At 40.4% G+C, this 24,536-nt stretch overlaps 1 protein-coding gene across 2 annotated transcripts; it reads right to left on the bottom strand.

Annotated features, from left to right (window-relative positions):
• Positions 1 to 598: 598 nt before the first annotated feature.
• tmtc3 (transmembrane O-mannosyltransferase targeting cadherins 3) lies at positions 599 to 23,590 on the bottom strand. 2 transcript variants are annotated; one of them, XM_035156690.2, is made up of 14 exons: positions 23,431 to 23,590; positions 22,516 to 22,729; positions 21,947 to 22,165; positions 17,538 to 17,637; positions 16,540 to 16,655; positions 14,475 to 14,647; positions 11,110 to 11,362; positions 9,035 to 9,183; positions 8,592 to 8,709; positions 8,259 to 8,370; positions 6,869 to 6,972; positions 6,270 to 6,439; positions 5,245 to 5,471; positions 599 to 3,420 (listed from the first exon to the last, which is right to left on the bottom strand). In XM_035156690.2, exons 2-14 carry the CDS (start codon positions 22,702 to 22,704, stop codon positions 2,543 to 2,545), a joined length of 2,808 nt encoding a protein of 935 aa, XP_035012581.1. In that variant the 5' UTR covers positions 22,705 to 22,729; positions 23,431 to 23,590; the 3' UTR covers positions 599 to 2,542. The 2 variants fall into 2 exon arrangements, with proteins under 2 accessions (XP_035012581.1, XP_035012582.1); XM_035156691.2 differs by lacking the exon at positions 23,431 to 23,590 and adding an exon at positions 23,202 to 23,314.
• Between the last annotated feature and the right edge of the window lie 946 nt (positions 23,591 to 24,536).

Here is a 24,536-nt window from a genome sequence, read left to right as displayed (position 1 = left end):
GTTTGTTTGATTTAATTTTATCAACTTTTTTCATAGAAACTACTTTCTACGGACAAAATAGACCCTACTGTATAAAAGCTGTATTATCCAGTGATTTAGATACCGGTTCTTCAGACATTGCTGTTCATTTCTTAATTTGTCCCTGTTGCAAGCACCACAATATGTTCACCTTCATTGTATCACCTGCATAGTTAGATACCATGTGTGAGAAAATGTTTCTATCATTTTTTTCTTTTCATTTAGCTGGGCTGACTCATGTCAAGCTCCATATCCCAAAGCAGTACCACACTACTAGTGCCGGAAATCATTTTGATGTATGTCGTTGTATAAGATGCTGCGTGTATTTATAAAGTACATTACATCCTAAATTGAATTGGTCAGAGAGACAAACGTTAGCATACTTTTGGTACATTGGATTTCAATTTGGAACTCAATTTGGGATGGGAAATTAGATTGGTGCTGGGCTTGACATGCTGCAGAAGGATGGCACGATATGACTGGTACAATATGATCCACATTACATGATATATATGCAGTTACCAACAGGAAGGCCACGACTGCATACATATTGCCAAACGACACAATAGGACAAAAGTGATGAGTTGTCACCTCACTTTATTTAATAACCGAGACCCCCACCACCAAGGGTTATTGCATAAAAAACCAAAATCTTAAATCGTACAAAAAAATCATTCACACAGCAAAATTAAGTGAAAAAGAATATGTTGCAAACCAAACGCTTCCTCGTTCAAAGCTGTACCTACTTTTTGGGCCAGACTGTCTGATTTAATATTCCAAACATCTATGACATGTACTACAGTAAATATGAAAAATGAGTGGTGACAAAACAATGCACCATGGATTCAAAGCATACTGTCATCGGTGAACAAAATCAGCTACAGCATTTGCAGTGCATATAAAAAGGAATAAATAACACTGGATGAAAAGAACACTGTAAATATATGTACATAGAATTTCAGGGCTTAAAACGGTCAATACATAGCAAGGCTCCTTAGTACCACCACAGTGCTCCTAAGTGACGGTAATTAGTGTTCTTTCCTCAACGCCACTTCGAAAAATTGCACTGAGCATAACCATTGAGCTGAAAACTAATTATTGCACTGGGAAGCGAAAACTGGAAAATCATGAGAGCTGTGAAGAAGTTCACAGCAGCTCACAAGAAAGACACAGTCATACTCACTTTGCTTTGTAATGGGTGTGATGAGCTAAACCCAGCGGACCTGCCTCACAGCTAGTCACAGGTCTGCTCGTGTTAAGTTCATGACCATCAGGGCTGCCCTTGGCTATGCTACACACGTGTGCAATAACAAAAATTGTTCTTTCAATCGGAACACAGAGTTGTCGTGACAGAGGAGAGAAGCCAGCGCGAACAGGAAGGACATGTGAAGTTCTGAGTTTATTTCAAGTTTTAATTTGTTTACTTGGACAAAGCTTTTGGAAGTGACTACAGAGAGACGCTGAGTATTTATGAAAATGTGGAAAATCCAAATTATATTTTAGTACCAGAACGATAAAACCTCATTGCTGCTGTGGAGCAGGATGAAGGAGGAGATCTGTTTTCTACAAATGTGCTGTAAAAATTCCTCCTGTGAAGTGGGAGGAAAATGAAGAACACATGATGAAGCCTGACTCTGAGGATGAGAGTACATCATTGTTGACGGTCACACAAAATGGGCGTTTCCCAGGTCAAAGACTTTTGTGTGGGGCAGTTTACTGAGAAAAAGAAAACATTCTCTGGGAAACAAGCACAATAAGGCTGCAGTGTCTAAAGGATGGCAGCCGGACGTGGAGATGCAATTAGGTAATGTGACAAAGGGAATGAAATAATAGTCTTTAGATGGGATCACAATGACATTTTGAAGTGAGGGCAGCTGTGAGCGTACAGGCTGATGATGTAGTCGACAGGAAGCGGCAGGAAAGATCAATAAATATTTGCAGACATTGAAATGGATCGTGAGCCTAGAGTTTATGTGGTGCGACGGGTTATTTTGTTCTCAGTGTGGTTTGGGTTATTTAGAGGCACACACTCTGCAGATATCATCCTGCCTTGAGGAAATCTGGGGAACACATCATTTCCTTTAATTGTCCATGATACAATCATTCTGTTTTTAAAGACAATAACACAGGAGTGAGTCACATCTTAGTGAACAAATAGAAAAGAAAAATCCAGTGATAAACAATGACTACACGTTTGAAAAAAAAAATATATATATATATATACGTATAACTGCTGGAGACCTATGATATGCGAGATCACATTCATATCAAGCGCACACACACACACACACACACAAACTGGCATCTACGTATGCCTTAAGCTTTAAATAGATTATCCCAAATTGGCCTTGTGCTTATTATTATTAGTTTCATGTGCAGATAACCATTTCCCTTCTTTACACAATCAGTGTTAGAACAACAAGATCATGCTGAGCGGCCCTGCATGATTAAATCAAATAAAATGGCAATTGATTAAGAATGCGTAAAGAGCTCTATAAAAGTAGTCCAGCTATAAACAAAAATGTCAATCACCACTTAATATGCGCTCAATCTCCTCTAGTCTCTTCAAGGCAGCTGCTCTTTTTTTCTCTATATCTGTAATCTCTTTTGTGGACTTACCCTTAGTCCGCTTGTCAGACTGGCTATTGTCCAAAGACTCTGATTTATCCACGCCCACTCCGCCGAGGCTTTCTACAGAGGATTTCCGCACATTCTTCTCATCCCCAGCCACATTTCCAACAGCATCGACACCCCTCCCTTCCTCCCCACCCTCAGCAACCTCCTCAATCACTTCCTCAACTTTGCTCAGCTCTTCCTCCTTGGCTGTCACAGTGGCTCCCTCTGCTGAAGTAAGCGGATGCCCGGCTGAGCTCATGGCAGCCATTTTACTGCGCACAATGCTCAAGTGACGACGCACATACTCCTCGTTTGGGGCCAGGGCCAGTGTTTCTTCCAGGCAGCGCTCGGCCCGTGGCAGGTTACGCTCCTCGAAGTAAACCACGCACAAATTGTGCTTGCCTTGAACATTGGTGGGGTCCATGTGTAAAATGCGCTCAAAGCAGGCTTTGGCTCCATTTGTGTCCTTCTTGTGGTTCATGAGGATGTCGCCCTTCAGAATTAGACCCTTGATGTGCTCCGGGTGGTGGCGCAGGAGTTCGTCCAGCACAGGCAGTGCATTAATCTCGCGTTTGGACTGAGAGTAAAGCAACGCCAGGTTAAACAGGGCACTGCGGAAGCCGGCCTGCAAACCGATGGCTTTGCGCATCCACCTTTCAGCTGCTGCATTTTCATTGGCATCCATTGCTAGCATACCAAGGTTGAAGTAGCCGTTGGCGTCTTCAGGCTCCTCCTCCACATACGTGAGGAATCGACGGTTAGCCTCAGGCCAGAACTTTGGCTCACCTGTCAAAGAAAGCAGACACACAGAATAATGAGACATTTATCTTTATAATCACTACTAGGGCCATCATGTATTATATGAACATTTTTGAACATGGAGGGAAAATTCATATGTACAGTTTACAGTCAATACAACTGCTTTTAATCGTCGATCCAGCAGGATGCTCTAAAACTTGTCCCGACCTATAAAGCTATAAAAGGAAAATGGAGGAAACGTTTGAGCAAAGCCGCCCTGAGGGGGCAGTCATGATACCAAAGCCTGGCAAAGCCTGGAAGTAATTCAGGAAGATAACACTGTTTGTGGACTTTGTATAAAGCAGCTGACTTATGCTACAACGACAACTTGGCACCATTCATTTTACTCAGCTTGTGCAGGCTTCTTGCCAGAAGGTCGTAAAAAGGCCTTCACCTGTAAAACAGCTCTATCCCCAATCCACTACTGATATCCATCTACACTGTCTACAGATAACTAATGTCTGGGTTATGGTTATTGTTAGGAATAAATGTCATGTCACTTAATTTTTGGACAGGCCTATTCCCTCTCGACCACTGATATTAATCTACATGTTGGAATATAATTAACGCCAGGGTTTGGGTATATGTTACAGTTCAGGTCAAAGTAAGGCCAAAGCATGATCTCGAAGCACATGGTCGGATGATGCCTCCCCCATTACATTGAAGAGGGAAAAACTGACATGCAAATCTGCCTCTTGTTCAGAACCTGATTCTGTTTAGCAGTACACCTCCATAATAGCTACAGGCAATTTGTGGGATTATAAAAAAGGTGAACACATAGATTAGTGGAAGAAGGGATGAAGTAGGGATGAGGATAAAATCATCATACACCACAGCCCACTAGAATACCAGAAAAGATTATAAGAATTGGGTGACGAAGAATCCAGCTGAATAATTATTTGAAAAGAGTCTGCAAAGCATTCGTACGGTCGTCCATTAGAGCTTCGCTGTAGGAAGTGTGTGTATTGCTGCAGCTTACAAGTGACCCTTTGTTGAACTGTATTTGTCATCTGATTTGTCATCTGAGAGATAGCTGAGTATTAAAAATGGCCTACACAAAGCAGAGCTACTGAAGAATGCAATGAAAATGTAGAAAAAACATTGAATCATATGAACTATAAGTGTGATGTTCTACATGTTTTCTTCATTCACACAATGCTGCGTTTCATTTGGCAACCACGCTCAAGTCATTTCAGGACTTGAGGAAAAACGAACACAAAAACTGTGTGTTTTTAAAACTGTGAGTGGGGCGAATCATTTAAAGAATGTGATACTTCCTTGTTTGAAAGATAAAATCTGATGGAGGAAGCGAGATGCATTAGTGATAAACACAGAACATCTTGAGGAATAATGAAAGAACTTGTTATCAATCAGCGTGTCTCTCTTTTTAGTGGGTGAAATAAATCAAGTGTTTGCTACTCTAAGGCAAACCTTTACACCTGAGATGACATCATATCAAAGAATGACTGGTCTCAGAGTTGTCCCGAGGTGAGAGTGATGGTAAACGAGCATCTGAAAAACGTCCACCTAAATGACTCACCTCTTTAGTTGTTTTTACAAATCATTGAAGTCTTCCCTGACAGAAACTTGGCTATTGCCCCAGTGCACGTAGGGTTCATAGGAGCACAAAGGGCAATGCCTGAGAACCTGGCTACACCCTGAAGGTGAATATTACGTTATTTCCTTTTGTTAGCAACAGTTCACATTACAAGACTTTAAAGGAGAGCAAAGAATACTTTCCATTAGGATTACTAATTGTACTCGAGCTGGAGACTGGATTTGAGTTAAACTATTCACTCAGACCTCACTCACCTGACTCCTGCATGAGAAGTGCCGAGTTGAAGAGTGCCAGCTTGTGGCGTGGGTTGAGCTCCAGGGCGTGGTTGAAGTTCTTCAGGGCCTCTGATGGGTCCTTCATTTCAATATTGACGATAGCCAGGTTGTACCACAGATCAGCATTGGCACGATCAAGCTCCAAGGCTCGGAGGTAGGCGTCCCGGGCCTCTGTGAGCTTGTTCATCTTCAGAAGGAGCTCCCCTCTGAGTCAAAGCCAAATTCAAGAAATCAAGTCACACAAATCACAGAAGTCACAGATTGACAATTATTTTACACGATGGGATGATGTACTGTAAAACCTGTCCACTGAGAGACTAGTCTGATGCAATGGATTAGGTTTTCCCTCGGTCAGCTGTGAAACCTTGAATTTACTAACAGTGGACTCCAATCAAAGCGTAGAAACGTCCATAAGATTGAAAGAATTTGCATAAATATCAGTCATCACAGCAAAGGGTCTGAAAACTTAAATCTATGTGATATTTCCGTTTCTCCTTATTTCTTTTTTTACAAATATCCAAATTTATAATTGTTTTTGCTTAATCATTATGGAATATTCAGCATTTATAGTTGATGCGAGAATAAATTTAAATGATTTCAAAAGACTGCATCATAACAAAATATATAAAATGTGAAGAGGTCTAATTACTTAGTGAATGAACATTATGCAAACAAGTGAGAATCTAGAAACATTACAGAATGTATTTCAGAGTAGAAAGGGTAAACAAAAGATGAGATCTAGTTACAAGGAACAACTGCTTGTCAATGACTGTTAATGTAGAAGGGATGGGATCATTACAGAAGGTTCTGTTGGAGGAGCGCACTGAATTGAAATTCAAGTATGTGCCATTTCCAGGGTTTTGAACTAATCATTTGACATTTTATAACGTATTCCCTCCAAATTGGAAAGCTGAAATAATGGTGGTTATTGTAATTGTGTGTACATGTATAGACACAACAAAGGCTGTTATATCATGGGATGGGTACAAAGTTGGGAATCTTGCCTGCTAATGTATGCTTGTTTGAAGTCTGGTCTCATGCTGATCGCTTGTCGGTAGAGCTGGTCGGCCTCTTCTAGGCGCGATTCGTTGGCCCGAATCAGATTGGCCAGGTTTATGTAAACGTTCAGATGGTTAGGAGCCACGCGAGTCGCATACTTCTTACCAGGAATAACCTGATGAGTGGAGAGAGAATTCATTAGTCTCACTGTAGTCTGAGAACTAGAGAGGATTTAAAGGAAAGAAACATGATGACAATGTTAATGTGCTTTGTAACTTTAACCGCCATGACTATGACCACTGTTTTTCTAAATGGAGTCTCGGTGGTGATGGGAGCCAGATGTTAATATTAAAGATTGTACAAAGATAAATAGAAGGGAAGTGAAGTGGGAGCTGCACCCAGAGGTGTATAATAAATTGCATAAAGTGCTGTGGCATGTGCCAGTTGACCTGATTCAAGTTAGTGGCCAAGACTGATTATGACAGACATATACCTACACCCACAAACAAAACAAAAAGTGAAGACAAGTGAGGACAGGTGCACAGAAGGAAGCAAGAAAATAACTAAGAGTTGTCGCTTTGCCTGATTGAACATGATGACATACCTGTGGCATGAGGGATTTGGCCACCAAGTAGGCATCTTCTGCCTCTCTGGACTTGTTCAAGTTCTTGTAGGTTCTTCCAACATTCATGTGAGCACCAATGTCATCTGCAAAAACATTGTACATAGTATGAGATTTTAAAAGAGATTTTAACCTAGCCGGTTACTGTCTATTTACACTGGATTTTGACACGTTTCTCCCTCTGTACTTTGCATTAACATTCCACAAATAACCCAACTATTGACAAGCATAAATACTGAGAAACAAACCAAAAAGGTGCATTTAGAAGCAGAATAATCTTTCAGGGAAGCAGTAAGAAAAGTGTGGTGTTGAAAGGGGTCAGTCAGGACAAGTCGAAATGAGGCTTCGTGAAAAGTACAGCAGGAAATCCTCATTGGGTTGTGTTCACATCGTTAATCAAATTACGAAAGTGTTCCTGTCTCAGCTGATGACAGACTTCCTGACAAATAATGTATCAGGAAAAATAAAGACGCAGGGAGGTTGCCTGTAACTGTCCATAATATGTAATACATATTTAAAATTCCCTCTAATCAAAATTAAGTTTTACAAACTCGTTAACACATCCACACCATGTTTTGTACATGATACATGGCACAACATGGGCAAAATAAGCCATCAACGTCAGAGAGGAACTGCATTGTAACAAGCATCATTATAGCCGCTATAAGCAGCGATAGGTCGGGGCCAGGCAATTTCAGAGCTATTGTACATCACCTGGGGTTTGAACTCGCAACCTCAGACACATGGGGAAAGTCAGGACTTCGATGAGCTACCTGCCAGGTGAGATTGCCTCACTTAAGATGTAGCTTCTCACTCTGACTAAAGGCAGTCTGCAGGGCTGCAGTCTAATTCTACTGTAAAAAATTTAGTTATAAAGATACAATTTTGATCATTTCTGTACTTCATCTAGAAGGTATAGACGGTGAAAACTATCAGAGTCACTTTAAAAGACATTATGCAAGCAATTTTGAGATGAGGATGAGAAGAAAACTAAAAGCCATCATGGACAACCCCTCTGTGCTGAACTGAGGCAGCTCAGGAGCACGTTCAGCCACAGACTCATCTGGCCTCGTGCCTCAAAGAGCTTGGGGGGGCTCCTCTGCAGGAAATCATGTGAAATCTCATAATAATCTCTTCCCTAAAGAGAAAGTAGAAAGCTGTATCCCTCTGCCAAGACTAACAACATACCTCACAACTTTCTTAGCAGGATTAGCTTTTGCGTAATCCTGCTAACTGACAAACAGACAAGAGAACGTTGATGAAACCACAAACTCCTTGGCAGAGGTAAGTAGTGGATTGGATTTGACTATGTGTGTTACCCAAATGGCAAAACAGTGAGAGGATTTATAAATACCTGATTTACGTTTCTTACCTGGCTGGACACGAGTGGCCTGGAGAAAAAACTGCAAAGCCTTTGCATAATTATTTTGGTTCTCTAGAGCATGGCCAACATTGTTCCACAACTTGGCATTGTTCTTGTTGACCTGAAGTGACAGACCGTTTAAGGAACATAATGAATTATAAGTATGGCTTGTTATAAAAAAAAAAACTGACAAATCGTTATTGTATAGAAAAGACTAGTCTTTTGTAAGACTGTATTTCATAAGGTAATTAAAGACATTCTAACTTTGGATAGTGGCCAGGCTAAACCGGTAAGGTGGGCCACCTGACACTGGCAATGCTGCCAAAATTCTTTCCATCTTACCTTAAGGGCAGAGGTGAACAGAGTATATTCTGACTCCCAGTCCCAATTCCTGTTGAAGGTTTTCACTGCATGTGTAGTTAAAAGCACTCCAATCATCAACCAGGACATCTTCAAGTGACTGCAAAGGAAAATGTGAAGGAACGTTTTTCAAATGCATTATTTCAGAGCATGAGCAGTAAGGGTGAACCGTGGACTTTATATCAATAGCTTTTACTTTGTTTGTATGCAATAATGTCTGCACCTCATTTTAGAAAATAAAGGGCAACATTAACATTGTAGTAACAACTGCTTAGTGAAAAAACATGTTTACAACAGATATAGTTTTCATGTTTCCCTGAGGCAAGTGAGTTTTAAGTGTTTGCACAACAGACAAATTTTAGTTGTTTGCTCATTTTACCGTCATAAGGAATTAAAAGGAATCATAATTTTGGACGAGTACTCACCCTTTATGCGAGACAATCTTGAACCCATGTGCAACGAGAACACAGAAGCCCATACTGGGCACATAAAGTACCCTCTCTGCCACAACGAAACCCACAGGGAAGAAGAGGTTGGATGCAGGAATAAAAGGAAGGACGATCAAAGACAGGGCCTAAGTGAAAGACAATAAAAATATTACTTCAGTCCATGTTATCCACTATTAAACAAACAAAGATTTGACTTAAACAAGTGTACAAAACATTTAGAATATAAAATTGTAACTGAATTGTGTGTGTGTGTGTATATATATATATATATATATATATACACACAAATATAATATTTGTGTATGTACTTTATTTCCATTTTCTGTTTTACTACTATCCACTACTACTATTTCATTCAATACATCTCTAAGAGTAGTGGAGCCATCACCCAAGTCAATGTTGGTCCCCAGGTAGAGATGAAATGGGTGAACATTTTGTATCATGATTATTATCAGCTTCGGACTGGTCTTAAAAGGCTACATCACATCACCCCGATCCTTGCTTCTCTCCATTGGCTCCCTGTCCAATTTAGGATTGAGAGATCACTTTTAAAGCACACCAGGGTCTGGCCTCAAGCTACATCACAACATGATTGACCCCTTATGTGCCTGCACGCAGCCTTAGATCCTCAGGTGGAGCCCTGCTTACTGTTCTGAGGTTGAAAACTAAAGGCGACCGTGCTTTCGCCATCAGGGGCCCTCGGCTTTGGAACAGCCTACCTGAGGAGATAAGGCTGGCAGAGTCAGTGACTTCTTTTAAATCACTTCTTAAAACCCATTTTTATAGACTTGCTTTCATGTGATGTTGTGTGTTTTTACTGTGTCTTTATCATTTTATGACAGTGGATTCTAGCAGTTGCTAGATATGGCCAAAGCCCTAGCCACTCTTCGTTGTTGATGATGTGTGGCCTAGTGCACTGCAAGCAGCCACCATATTGAAGGTATTAAAAGGCACTCCCTAGAAGGTCCCCTAGTAAAAAAAACTCTTATCCAAAACAATTTCAGACAGATGGTGGACTTGCAATGATGCCAAGTAGGTTGATGCAGTAGGATCTTATGCAATATATTCCACAATGCTCTTAGCAAACCAGAGTAAACACTACATATGTCATAATTGAGTTAAGTTTGTGGTGATTTGTGGTGCCCTTTTCTGAATCCGAAGCTAAAAGCAATACTGCTTGGAAGTTTACTGACCTTTATGTACACGACCCTGTTGCACAACAGAAGCTAATTTGTTTCTGCGTGACACAATGAGCAGTCACCACTCATTTATTCCTTATGCTTTATCTCTGTTCATTTGTGCTGGTAGTTATAACCCTAATGTGTGTCATTTTCTTTACTTAGTTTGCTTGATTTAAAAGTAATTTATTCGATTTTTTGATAAAGCTAATATCGATAATTATGTGAAGAATGTACAAGCTATGGTAATTTTTGCATTGGCTGTTCAAATACCCAATTTATTTAAATAAAGCATCATTATCTGCCATTTCTGTTGAAGTGGGACTGTGGGTGGTCAACACGAGAAACTACTTTATTTGATGGCTTTAATAAAAGCCATTTTTTCCCCCTTACACATTCAAGCTATTTATATCCAGTGAAACTGTTCAGCCCAATCTGAGTAGTTTGGAGTGAATATACCCATGTCTGTAAGTTAAAGAAAAGGGGAGCTACAAAGTTAAAGTCCAAGACGTAATATCTAATGACAAATACAGGAGGCTCCTTTGATTCCGGTGTGGACACTGGATATCCACGGACTTCGCCTTCCATTCACAGTACAGCTTTTAGTCGGACTTTCTTCTATCACGTTTTTATGAATGCTGATAAATTAAAAAGCGGAGAGCCGATGCAGTCCAGTCAATGTGTCTCTTTTACTCTGCACGTGGACTTTTCTTTAAAATATTGTCTATATCCTACAGATTCTACAAAAGCAGCTCAGTCAGCATCTGGACCATAACATACTAACCAATGCAGCAGTCTAACTTCCAACCTTTAACCATATGTAAATTGTAGCCGCATATGTAATATCAAAATGCACCGAAGTCTTCCTCTCACCATGATGACAGTCTTGGCAGAGCTGTGTCTGTTGCGCAGGCTGTAATAGGCCAACAGGCCAAGAAAAGTGTAGAAGACCAGTGTGGCCAGGTTGCGGAGATCTAGAAGTGACTCCACCAGAGGGATGGTGCCCATGGTCCAGTCGCAGCAAAGCTCTGAGGGATTCAGCAGAAGCCATGCATTGACAGGAAGTAGGTAGTTGAAAGTCAGTTGTCTAGTAGGAGTGGGGCTGACTGCCGCTGGGTTATCAAATCTGCAAGAGGAAACAGAAGAAAAAAATTAATCCTACCATTAACGCTGGGTAGAGCAGGAGACTAAAAAATGTGCATTATGGAATACTGGCATTATATTGGTGAGGAAAAAGGGTAAGACTATAGAAGACAATAATGATTTTGAAAAATGCCACTAAAATAAAGCAACATCTTTATTTTCTCCACCAAGGAGGTTATATTTCTGCAGCGTTTCCCACGGAACCCATTCAATCTATTGCGGTGGTCAGGGTGCATGTGTATGCGCTCTGACGCGCAACAGTTTCCAAATGACAGGTACACAAACTAAAGAGTGAATGATAAGTTCTTGCGTGAGAGAGAGAGAGAGAGAACTGCAATGCATGCCAGTTCGGGGTACTCACTCAACTGCATCCTGAGAGTGTCAGGATGATAGCGTGAGTGAGCAGATGGCAAATAGCACTGCATACAGCTATTCAATGCAGCAACGGAGCAAAACACCAATTCAGAGATTTCTTCCTATTATGAAAGATTATTATGAGAAGTGTAAAGAATGTTTTGGTTCATTGTGTGGCAGGACAAATTAGAATATGGAGAGTCACTTAATTTTGGATAATTAAAAGGGAAAAACCTTGGCAGAGGTATGCACCCTTCTAGCTTATTTTAGAGATCTAGTATGACAGTTTTGAACACCCTTGAAAGGAATCTTTTCCCCAACTTGAAAAGACATCTTATCTTTTGTAAGATATCAAGACACAGCCAACGCGCTACCCTTCTAGTTTTGGCAAAACCACCAAGGATATGGGGATGGTAAATAAGGGCTTGTCCAATGATAATGCCCGAGCTGATACTCTTGCACACAGCATAGTGTGCTTGGCAGGATGGTGCATTTTCAAATGCTTGCACAAAACGTTAGTGTTTGAACATTTTGCTGGTTGCATCTGGTTTAAAACAACATTAATCCAAAATATGTGGTTTTGTATTCCGTTTTACAACAAGATTTTCTTGTTGAAATTGTTTTTTTTGAAAGTGGGGACAGTCTCACCACACCACTATTGAGTTGCGTGACATGCAGTATTTATTGCTGTTTCCGTTCAGTGCATCTGAATAATGCATCTTACTGTTTACATTTTTCACATTTAATCTGGTACAGGATACCCGCACACTGCCATTGTCATCAGTTAGCCCACAAAACTCATCATAACAACCATAATCCCAAGAACACCAGTTAAGAGATGAAATCTCATTGTTTTGCAAGATCAATGCATTTTGTTTTCATTTTGGTAAAGCAAAAGGTCAGTACACTTAAATACATAAATGATCTATTGTTATGACAGTTTGCTTCGGGATATAAGTGCATCTGGGGTCAGCTCAAACATTTGGATTCATCCTCTTTTGACCTTGATTTTGTCCATGGCAAGTATCAATAGAAATGATGTAATGTTTTACCTGTACCAATTTCAGATGGACAACCAACTAACCAGGTCGTATAAATAAATAAATAAATAAAAGCAACTATAATCACACAAAAAATATATATATATCCCATCTGTTGAAGACTCTGGCAACGAAAACATATAATCTAAAATGTGTATTAAGACTGCGTTTCTGTTTATCCTCCAGTCACAGTGAACATGTTAAGTCTATACAGCTGATAGGTGAGATCCCGACTTCCTTTTCTCATGATCTCTCTCTCTTTGGTGTTCAAGATAGGCACCTCCAGCACCTATATGTATCCGAACTGCTCTGGCACAATTGGCAGTCCCAAATTATTTTACAGGACCACCGCTTTGGAAATGAATCACAACTGGAAAGATGATTGTCGTATTATGTGTTCGTGTTTTGGTTTGAGCAAAGAATTTCTCTGAGACAATCTGGAGACAGCTTTAGGATTACAGGGAGGGGATTAGTGAATTGTGGCTAATTGTCTGGAATGTTATCTTCTCAAAGAAAAATCACTAGTTTGCATCTGTGTGGCATCCTGTACAGACAATTTCATAGTTTTCATAGTTTATGTGCAATAAATATTTAGTCCAATAAAACTGTTACCATTTGGCCACTGGCATAGTCTTCTAACTGGTCACGTACTTCATATAAATACTAAGCATTTTTTGTATTACCTTTTACAGCTCTGCCTCCATACAAACAGAGACAGCATGTTTTTATTTCATATTCATTTGTGATTGTTGCTGCTTATAAAGACAAACTGAATTGAGAGAAAGATGGACAGTGATTTTCTGCTTTTGTCCCTTTAGTATCGGATTCGGCTGCCACAAAGTTAACTTCTGAGACTCCAGAAGTGTTTTGTGGACTCAAACCCTTCACCCAGCCCTCTATCGGCCATAGTGGTGAGAAGATAATGAGTGAAGTTGAATTTTTGGGTGAATTATCCCTTTAACAATACCCATGCCAAGTATGAGGCCCATACGAGGAACGGTCCACGAGCAAAAGACGGACAGTCCTTAATGGTGACTCTTTGAAAAAAACATGGTAGCTTACTTTACTGTGGATTACAGGGAATATTTTTTTTAATGTGCTTGTCGGGTTGTTGTGGCATTTGCTTTGGAAGTCCACACAACTGCTTGTTGTAAGCTCTGGATATCAAGTCACTGACTAAAATCAGCTACAATGCAAATGTACAATGTGTGTATTCATGCGGAGCTCTCTGCACTACAAAAGGTCTGTTAGTCACATCCATCAGCTGCAGGAAGTCAGAAGCCATGGGAAGATTTTCTACTTTAATCAAATAAACATAGACATTATGTAAACTATTACATAATCGCAAATAAGTGTGTAATGTCTGTTTATAATCCTGCCATCCATTTACATTCAGAACCATGACTTTGACTGTATTCCACTGCCTAGCATCTACAAATGTTTCACTTTGTCCAGAAAACTGCAGCAGCTGAAGAGCTAGAGGATTTGACAATGAGGTAAACAATTCATCCTAAAAATAATCACATCACAAAGTTCAGCGTTATAATATGTGAAATAGCTCACTTTCAGTGTATTTTTAAGATCATAGCCTGATATTGTTCTATAAAGTCAATAACAAACCAGGACGCTTTACATATCATAAGACAGAAATTTGCAATTACAGCAACAACTTGTTGCCTATGATGAGAAAATGCTGCCTACCTGGTGAAGACAGGAAGCTGTGACTGGATGATTTGGACCCTGATGATGACAAGCAGCAGGGTGCTGATGACGAGGACAATGAGCTTCAGCAGAGTTTGCAGGAGAGAGTAGGGAAAACCATCTTTACCCTGCACAACTTGCCGCAGTGTGTCCAACAGCATGGGCAGGGAAAACTAAGAGTAGCATTTAGGATAAAAGCAAGAAGGAAAAGTCAATTCAACAGTGTGTGTGCAGTCGTCTTTTATACTTTAAAATCCAACCTGCCATGCGATTAAGGAACAATTAATCCCAAAAATATGTTAAATATGAATGTCTGTCTATTAATGTCTGTGTGTGTGTTTATATACATCCATACATGTTAGGGCTGCACAATATATCTAAAATTTACCACCATCGGGATATCAACATGCGCGATATATGGATCGCTAAAGACAGCTTGAACTGCTAAATGGTGTTCAATGTGCCATGCATCCACACTCTGCATGTCAATATATTTGGCCAATCTGATGGAGCCCTGCTGCCCTACATAATAAATTAAAGATATTCAGATTGTTGAGGGATTTTTGACCATCCTCACACATTACTGTATATGCCACTATATATTATGTATATAGTGTATATTATATCTGTACACCATTAAGAGAAGAGTGCCTTCTCTTATTCCACAGATACTCCCTTCTCTCTCTAAGCAGAACCCAAGTTCAGATTATAGATAAAGGACCAACCAACAGTACATTGTAGTGTCTACGTTTAGGGACTTTCATATCTAATTTAGATGTGCCAGACAGAGAGGCACCAACTTCCACTCACTAAATTTCACCAGTGGCAAGACATAAGGACAATGTGATCTAGGAATGCATACTTTAGGCTTAACTATCCAATAGGATGCAAACACCTACATGTAACATAGAGAGTGACAGCAATTCTAGCCATTCATGGATGTGCTGTTGGAACGGGTGGCGCAAGTAGAGGACGATATATGGGGATGCTGTGGGAAACATCTTCAGACTTGTGGGTGACATTTGTTAATTTTGCTTTGTATATTGTTCCACCTTCTGGTCTCCTTTAGGCATCAAGTCTACATTAAATTCTTCTGCATAAGACATCAGCTGCTGCCTGAGTTCTCCTTTCACCAGCTTCCAGAAAACGTCCATAACACAGATAACTGAACTTAGTTGAGCTGTGCATGGCTCCCTGGGTGTGCGCCCTCTCGCTAGGGCTGTGGAGCTGTCCGTGGTCCTAGCGTCCACGGCCAGGTGGAATTTTTTCAATAATACCATGTTGTTTGAATAGTGTCTGCACTGTAGGGGGTCTATGTTAGAAGCAAACCCAAAGCAGAAAGACTTTAACTCCATATACTTGAGCATTTGTTTATTTATCGCAAGTCATATCGCCATTGCAACGTTATCGCATATTGCATGTTTTCCTAATGTCGTGCAGCCTTAACACTCATATTTACATATATAATATACATATGCGCGCGCGCGCACACGCACACACACACACACACACACACACACACACACACACACACACACACACACACACACACACACACACACACACACACACACACACACACACACACACACACACACACACACACACACACACACACAACTAGGGTTGGGCATAATTTAAAGGTTCAGTGTGTAGAATTTAGTGACATCTAGTAGTGAAGTTGCATGTTGCAGCTGAGTACCCCTCACCTCACCCTCCCCTTCCCAATATGAAAGAGAACCGCAGCCTTCAGTTGTCATAAAAAAATCAAGGTGTTTAGTTTGTCCAGTTTAGACACTGTAAAAAACATAGCGGCCTCCGTAGAGAGGAATATGTAAATACAAAGGCCCATTCTAGGGTGAAGAAAACAACAATTTGTACAATTTGATGATTACACTAGTGAAAACATCAGCAGGATTATTTTATATTCAAAGCCAATAGATCCCTTTCACCTAAATCTTACACACTGAATCTTGAACTAACTGTATGCTAACGATATGTGCTAGAACCATGTGGAGAGTGTGACCAACAGGAACGAGGAGTAACCGAGATTAAGGAGCCTTACCCCTTGTGCAACAAACACTTCATGGACACAGCAGATGCCAACGACAGTGATTCCCTGCTCTTTACACAGTGTTGCTGCAGCCACTAAAACAACTGTCAAAGCGATGGGTGCCCAAACTGAAAAAAAGGACAATATACATAAATTACAGACAACCGATAACAACAAGCATTTTCATTTGTATACAGCTTAAAGAGGTTTCAGGTATATGAGGAACAGTGCTAACACACACTTGGCAGGTGATCTACTTAACAGCGCATATAAATACAAATAAACCATAACAGTTTAGTCATCTCATTGTTTGTAAGGGGAGACAGGCTTAGAAATACAACAATGCCAGGAAGATGTAAAAAAAGTTAAGTGTCTGGAAAAACTTCCAAATTCAATTGAGTTTGGAAAATCAAATCAGTGCCCCGTCTTGTAACTGAAAAAGTGTATTAAACAAAGTGAGATTATCAAACAAAGTAAGATTATTTTTTTTGTCACAAATATTTGCTTGTAAGTTTGTTACTTCAAAGTCAAAAAATGGTATTCACGGGAATTCAGGTACAACTGCATAATAATTTAAAACACTGAGTAGTAGTAGTAGTAGTAGTAGTAGTAGACAAGTAGGTCAAACATATTCTTTAATTAATCTCTGTAAGTATAAACAACCCCTACCTAATATAAACAAATTCAAAATGAACACTGAATGGGCCTTCAGCCCTGAGAAATTGTCCTCTGAGCCGGATGTTTAATCCTCTCCAAACCACGCCTGTTGCCACAAACATCCTCATTCACACAAACATTTGACTGTAGTATTTTTTTTTTTTTTTGCTTTTGCTTTTTAAAGAATGAGGAAGACTCATGTCCTACAGTCACATGTTGGAATGTTGGATTTGCTTTTCTGCCTCAAAATGTTTTCACTGAAGGGCAGAAGAAAAAAAAACTTACATGAACCATGTATGTCTTGTAGATAGGACATAGATAAATGAGTGACTGGTGAGCAGTATTAGACTTACCAATGGAGTGGTCTGCACCTGTTGATTTTGTGTAGGCAAGGAAAGCAGCCAGGAGGAAGATTGAAGAGAGAAGTTCAGCTCTGCCAACCACACCTGTGACCTGATAATAAAAAGAGAAAGCAGTCAGTATGTCAGCCCTTAATTTACTTAACTTAAACTTTAGGAAAATGTCACTGATAAAATATGTTCCTAAAATAGAAAATTCCAGATACACCTTGAGTAAACCAATATATAGAATCCAGCTGTGAATACAGGTTGATTGAGGTCAATCATCTAAGCGGATCACATGCACATATACATCCATTAAAGTAGGCTCTCTGACAGCTTTGTCTGTCATTTGTGTAAATGATGACTGCCCTCGTGTGGAAGAAACAACATTCTCACAATCATTTATAAGGTCCCAAAAATGGAGCTACAAAGCACTTTATAATAGAGCAGGCTGTTATTCCTAGTATTTATCACTAAATAGCACCCCAAGTATGAAACATGGGTTAGAACTTCCTAGAAAAAGGTATTTATATCTAAAATTAACAAGGCAAATGCATTGTAAGGAAATAAGTCACTGACTGCCCATTAAAGACAGCTGCAAAAACAGAAATTTCTGTAACCTATACTTAAATGTTACTGAGCAACCAAAATGCTACATTAGCCCACTTGATAAAGTGGGCTAATTCTTATGCAGGGGCCATTTTGATACAAGGACGGATACTGAGAAACAGTTACTATATGCCCCCATCATACATTCGGTGTTGTAGTTCATTACAGTGACCGCTGTAAGACATTGGTGTAGGTCACATGACTGGGGGGGGGGAGAGAGAGAGAGAGAGAGAGAAGTGAATCAATGATGTTGTTTTCAGCTCTACAATGAAATAAGATTTTAAAAGTAGAAAATCGACAGGTTTTAAAAATAGAAGATCGACAAGTGGTGGTCACAAATACAATCAACGTATGTGAAACACATACAAGTGAAACAATATCTTGGCTTCATTGGGTTCATTGGGGTCAGAGGACTGAAGTCAGCTGAGTAAGCACTCCTTCGTGTGTGGCCCAGGACACATTTGTATTAACACAGCTATATGAATGAGGCCACATGACAACCTCTGAATGTGATCCTAGTGACAGGATCTAAATTGCATCTTGGGTACATTCACATCTGTACTTGCTGTCCATATGTGATCAGATTACTTGTTAATACCAGTTCTCAACAGTGCCAAGGAAGCTAAGGATGAAATCTGAGGAACATTCAGTACAACATCTGCCAACAGACAGCCTTAAAATTGTTTTGACAGTCTTTCAAAACTAATTCAGCACAGTGATATGAAAGCTGAATGCAGTTAGCTCAATTTGGCTGATTTCCTCAGAGTAACAATCCCATTTTCTGTCCGACTGCACAGCCAATGGTTTGCTGCTTTCAGTTAGTGCTTCCCATCATGCGATTTTATAGCATTAAGACACCGTGGTGGAGTACACTAAATAATTGTATGTGAAGGTACTTGGAGATACTAAAAAAGACTGAAGTTTCCATTCAAAAAGACAGATAACCATAAAAACACACAGAGGGACCCATGGGGACACACAGAGACCCTTTGTACGAACTTATCATGAAGGAACCTTCAGTGCTTGGAGCATAACTCAAAAACAAATGATCCGTTCAGAGAAAGATTCCAGACAGCGATAACATAAAGGACACTTGCTGGACTAACTCTAAGGGCTCATTTGTGAGGCAAATTGTTTCCATTTAAGAAGTCTCGGGGACTCATAGACTACAGAACGCCATGAGGAAGATTGGCGCAGTGGTGCATGCTGTGTAACAGTAGCACTCCACCCCAAGAAGCAGAATGTTTTCTTTGTTTTTCTGCCCTGGCCAGGTCCAGCCTGGTCATCAGTTCAGCTATGCTGAATAGGATGAATTACAAGTCCTAATTGGGGAAGAGGCTATTCAGACAGGCCCTTTATAGAAGAGACTGAGATTAACATCAAATGATCAACAATAAGGAAAAGGATTTTGGTTTCTGTTCAAGTTCCAACAACTGCATGATCTTGATAACAATCCATGATACAACAGCTGTAAAAAAGTCAATTCTGATTTGAATAAGAATCTCTATCTAAAGTTTTTTAAAATAAATAATATTTAAGGAATCAAATGCAGCTCAAAGCAACTTTCATCGTCTGATAAGGAGGCCTAATAACCACTGATGTAGAAAGAGAAGTTAATTAAAATGTTGACTGCTTTAACTGTGGTTCTCTTACTCTCTCTATAAGTGAATTCATAGCAAGTACATCAACACATTCCCCAATGCAGAATTGGTGGCTTGTATCAGGTATGCTCAAAGCACCCAAGCAGGCAACAAGGGGCAGAATCTAACAATGTTCATGTGGACAGTTGATTTACCTCTTTTTCACCGTTATATTATTTTTGACAATCATATAAAAACAATAGAAATTAGTTGTTGATTAGGTAGGACATATTTAGTGCTGATACTGAAGATAAAGCATGCATCCAGCTTCATTTGGACAAAAATACAGCCACCTGCCCATCTGCAATGTCGTACAAGTGATATCTTCCTCCCCTGTTCAGTGAATGCATGTTTTCTCTTTTCCACTGTACATTTCAGGCTTCATACCTATGTTTGTTTAGCATCTTAACAGGAGCACCACTGTTTTCGAACCTGATGCATTGGCTCTTCAATTCTGTACAATATATTTAAGAATTGTCGCATTTCAGTGCATGGTGAGTGATAATATTCAGTTATACAGTCGTAGATGGATGTTTGTTGCCTGCAGTGTAGATATTATGTCCCAGCCCGAACATTTCTCCAACAATCCTAATCTTTCCAGTGTGGTGGGACATCACTTGATGAAAGGATTTCAGTTTAGACAGGGGCCTCACTTGAAGCTGAATATAAATGAGCAGTGTCTTCTAGCTAAAACTGAAGACATCTTATGAAGATCCAATTGAATGAGGACACTTGAATAAAAAAGCTTTTGACAAGAAAACAGTAACTTTTAGTGGTGACACCAAGCCACACTTGTTAGTGTAACGAAAAAGTCCAACAAACATCACAAGCTTGATTCTCATTCCTCACTCCATTTCAAATTGATCTCTCACAGATTACTTTAATGGAATACATCACATTGAGGACCAGGGGCGGACTGGGAGAATAATTCAGGCCAGGAATTTGACTCTTTTCCAGGCCACCCTTTTCATGCAAAGCGCCAGACCTCAAATTTTGTAGGCTAACCCACTTCATTATTGTCAAATGCCATAGAATCTCCCTTTCTGCCACAACCAAAACAGTGAATTATGATATTTCCAAAGACTTTTACTTAATCAGTTTGTCCTGATATGGTCAGAGTGAGACTCTGAGGTGGTGAACTGTCATAAGGACATGAAATTAGTCTGTGGAAACAGAGGAAACAGTGACAGTCTGTTATTTTGTTGCTTGAAGTTTTTCTTCATTATAAAGTTTCAGTCTTTAAATGAGAAATCATTGGTTCTTTAAATTTTCTCTGAAATAGTTTCATACGCAGTCATACTTTTTTACCATAACTTTTATTATTTAGCATTACTTCAGTCACTTCAATTAATTTGTGTGTTTTAATATATTAATATGTTACCTCATTAATTCACTCATGCATTCACAAACTGAACAAATGTGACATCCCATTTACAGGAAGGTCGCTTTTATTTTGAAATTAAAAACACGCTCTTAACTTAATGCTTAAAAACAATGCGCACTGTGAAATGAGTGGGGGGCTTGGGGGCTATATTGAGCCTGTGTTTCGGAGTGGAGGCTGGTTTGATCCCAGTCCTGTACCAGTGTGAGTGTCACTTGACTGACCTGGTCCCTTTCTGGCAAACATATCGCTTATTTTGCAGTATTTAGCTGCATCTGAGGCAAGAGCTTTTATCTTCTTAATTCTCTCCCTCTCTTCTCCACCTTTCCTTTTCTTCTGCTGGCAACTTGTTATAATACTCAGAAGCGGGTGCACGGCTGCTACAACTATTTAAGATAGCGGAGCTTTTAAATCATTTGGCTACTGTGTGCATTAACGAGATACGTCATTACCTCGGTTGCCAGATAAGTGGATTTGAAATGTCCGTCACCTCATTCCTGATTGCTATATTACTGCTGGTCAAGTTACCAGTTCAAGGCGAAAAAGACTATCGGGCCACCGGAAAATGTCCCTGTGCTCCCGATGTGCAGTCTGCGACTGTTGAGGACTAATGAGACCATTTCAGTGGACATTTTAGCAGAAAAGAATCTTCTAATTTACAAGCTACGTCAGTGATTTAACACAGCAACAGTCACTGTGATTTCTGTTAATCATTTTTGTCTTGACAATGTTTTTAATGCAAAGGTTGTTTTTTTGCCATAACAGACATTATATTTTCAAAGTACACTTACAGCTTCGGTATGAATGGGATGCACAGCAAACAGCAGAGCCGCCACCAAGCTGAAAGTCCTGTCCAAGAACAATCGGGTCACTCGCAGGAAAAGCACACACACCACAGCGTGTAAAACCACATTGAGCAGATGGTATGAAGCTGCGCTCAGCTCACTGAAGAGGTAGTTCAGCCGGAAGGTGAATACGGTGAGGGGTCGATAGGATTTATGGCTCCTCTCCTGTAGTGGGACACATATTTATGCTAACATATGCAAACAAGTTGACAAACAAGAGAGATAATAAAAGCTAACGAATGTTTGGATAAGCTTTTGATTTATTCTTCAAATTAACCTCAAAGGTCAAGTTAATTTAAGGAGGTTGTAACTGAAAACCTTAAGGTTTCAATGGACAAATATACTGTACATTTAATTGACATAAATCATACTGGAAATAAACCAATCCTCATCCTTAACAAAAATTCCAGAGAAACATCACTTGAGCTTTTACCGAAAATGTTTTTTTTTAACTGTTAACTAAAAGTAGGCCTTAACTATTAAAGGACAGTGGTGTGTGCTGAACCATCCTTTACCTCAGCCATGGGCGTCCCCCAGAAATCATTGAGGAAAAGGTTGCGGACAGGCGTTGACGGCCGAAGGTCCTTGTTGTCGAGGATTGCAGAGACATCATCAAACGCAAAGCCGCACGCCAGACTGTTCCAGTAACATCCCACCACCAGTCCAGTCAAAAGTAACATCTCCTTCCATGACACGGCAGCCATGGCTGACCAAAGCCGTCATTGATCACTGTCCAGGAAAAAGAAGTAAAGACATCTTGTCATGATGAATTTGGATTTATACTTTGAAAACAGGTCAATCCTACTAACAATGCAAGTCTTCAAATGACCTGTGCAGCATTATTATACACTTTCCCAAATCCCCCATTGCTTCTCTGAACTCGCTTCCTCCATCTATGTTATGGTGACTTAAAATCCCTGATGCCACAGTTAACCCCTCTCTCAGAGCGAATTTATAATTTGCTATCCTGATATACTCTTTGGTTTGTGGATGACTCAAGTCGGGGAAATGTTGATATATAAGATTGCAGGCAAACAAGGCAAAAGGTCAAACAAATGTCGGGATACATGCTGAAAAGTCAAATAGTCTAGCAAGCGGTTTAGTACAGTGACAGTGGCAGCAAAAGCAATGGATGGTTTCTCTAGATGACAACCACAAACCATTGCTAACGCATATTAAAGGGTTTAAGTAGTTTCCTGACTAGAGGCGTTGGTTGAACGAATAACATCCACAGTGCTACTAGTCGATCACTGAATCGTGGCATGACGAGGAGACTCTTAGCATGTTCTGTTTCCTCCAGTGGCTGCTGCAACACAGCGCTAGCTAACGGTAAAGCTAATTTAGCAGCTACGGCTAACTAGCTTGATCTCAGCCGCATGAAGAAGATGGGTGTATTTTTTCAAGTCTTTCTCGAATCCCCCCCCACTCACCGTGTCTTAAGCAGAGCAGGCAGGGGTGATTTCACAAGCACTTGGAATGGTTTCACGCACACGAGAACACAATTCATCTAGCGGAATTCAACTTTGTGCAAGCTAGCGCAGACGCTGCATCGCAACCACTTCCGGGGCAGGGGTGACCGCGCATGGGAAATGTTGGGGTCAAAAGTCTGGGTGCTGTTTAGAAATCCAAGCGAGTGTACGACCAATACCAAGTTTAACGTGGGGCTTTATAGCGACTAATGTCACGTCCACAGGTCTTTACGGTGAGCGTTCCCTGTGCGAGTGCACGCTTTGCTTTTTACGAGGTTTATTTTCCTTAGCTACCGCTTCTTTAGCCCACTGTTGTCAGCTGTAACCTAGCAGCAGCCAAAGCGTCACTCCGTGGAGGGAGAGACAGCGAGCTCAAATCGTGGCAGCGGCAGCTCGTAGGGGCACTTCCGGTGGCAACAGAACCTGCCACTGATCTGTAAAGGCAGTTGCCGCAATTTGAGGCAGCTGTCAGTTGCCAACAGCTGTTAGGGGGTAACCACCGCTGTTTGCGACTTATTCCCAGATGTTTATCCCCGTGTTACTGTTCTGAGCACCAAGAGGAATTGATCTGTGTTTCTCCACTTGTATTGTGAAACAGTCTCGTTTATTTGGCTGGTTTCTTTGTCATATTTGTACCGATTCTGCTGAAATGCTGTTAATGCTTTGCCTTTGTTTTGTGTCATTGAACTGAAGCTTGAAGTCCCGCTGCTGCCAGGCTGCATCAGGGCACCTGCCGCGGCAGCTCCCACCTTCTTTCGGAGGCATCTGTCTCTGCTGTGCCACACTGTCTGAGACCAACCACCGCTGTTTGTGACTTATTCAGGGAGATTCGGACCAGTTTGGGAACGTTTACTTACTTGTTATTGTTCCCGAGGCATGGCTGGTCGAGACGCTGCGTACAGTTATGGTGTCAACCCTTCACATCTGTTTTATTCTTTTCTGCTTTCTGTGCTCGTATGTGATCTATTTTAATACGGCCGAATTCCCGAATAAATAAATAAAGTAGTAGGTCAGTAGCTGTTTGTTGTGTACAGCTTTGTTTGTCCTTTGTCTAGTATATGCACTGA

The sequence above is a fragment of the Hippoglossus stenolepis genome, chromosome 5 (genome assembly GCF_022539355.2).
Source record: "Hippoglossus stenolepis isolate QCI-W04-F060 chromosome 5, HSTE1.2, whole genome shotgun sequence".
Classification (NCBI taxonomy): Eukaryota; Metazoa; Chordata; class Actinopteri; order Pleuronectiformes; family Pleuronectidae; genus Hippoglossus; species Hippoglossus stenolepis.
This window is presented reverse-complemented; position numbering and strand designations above follow the sequence as displayed.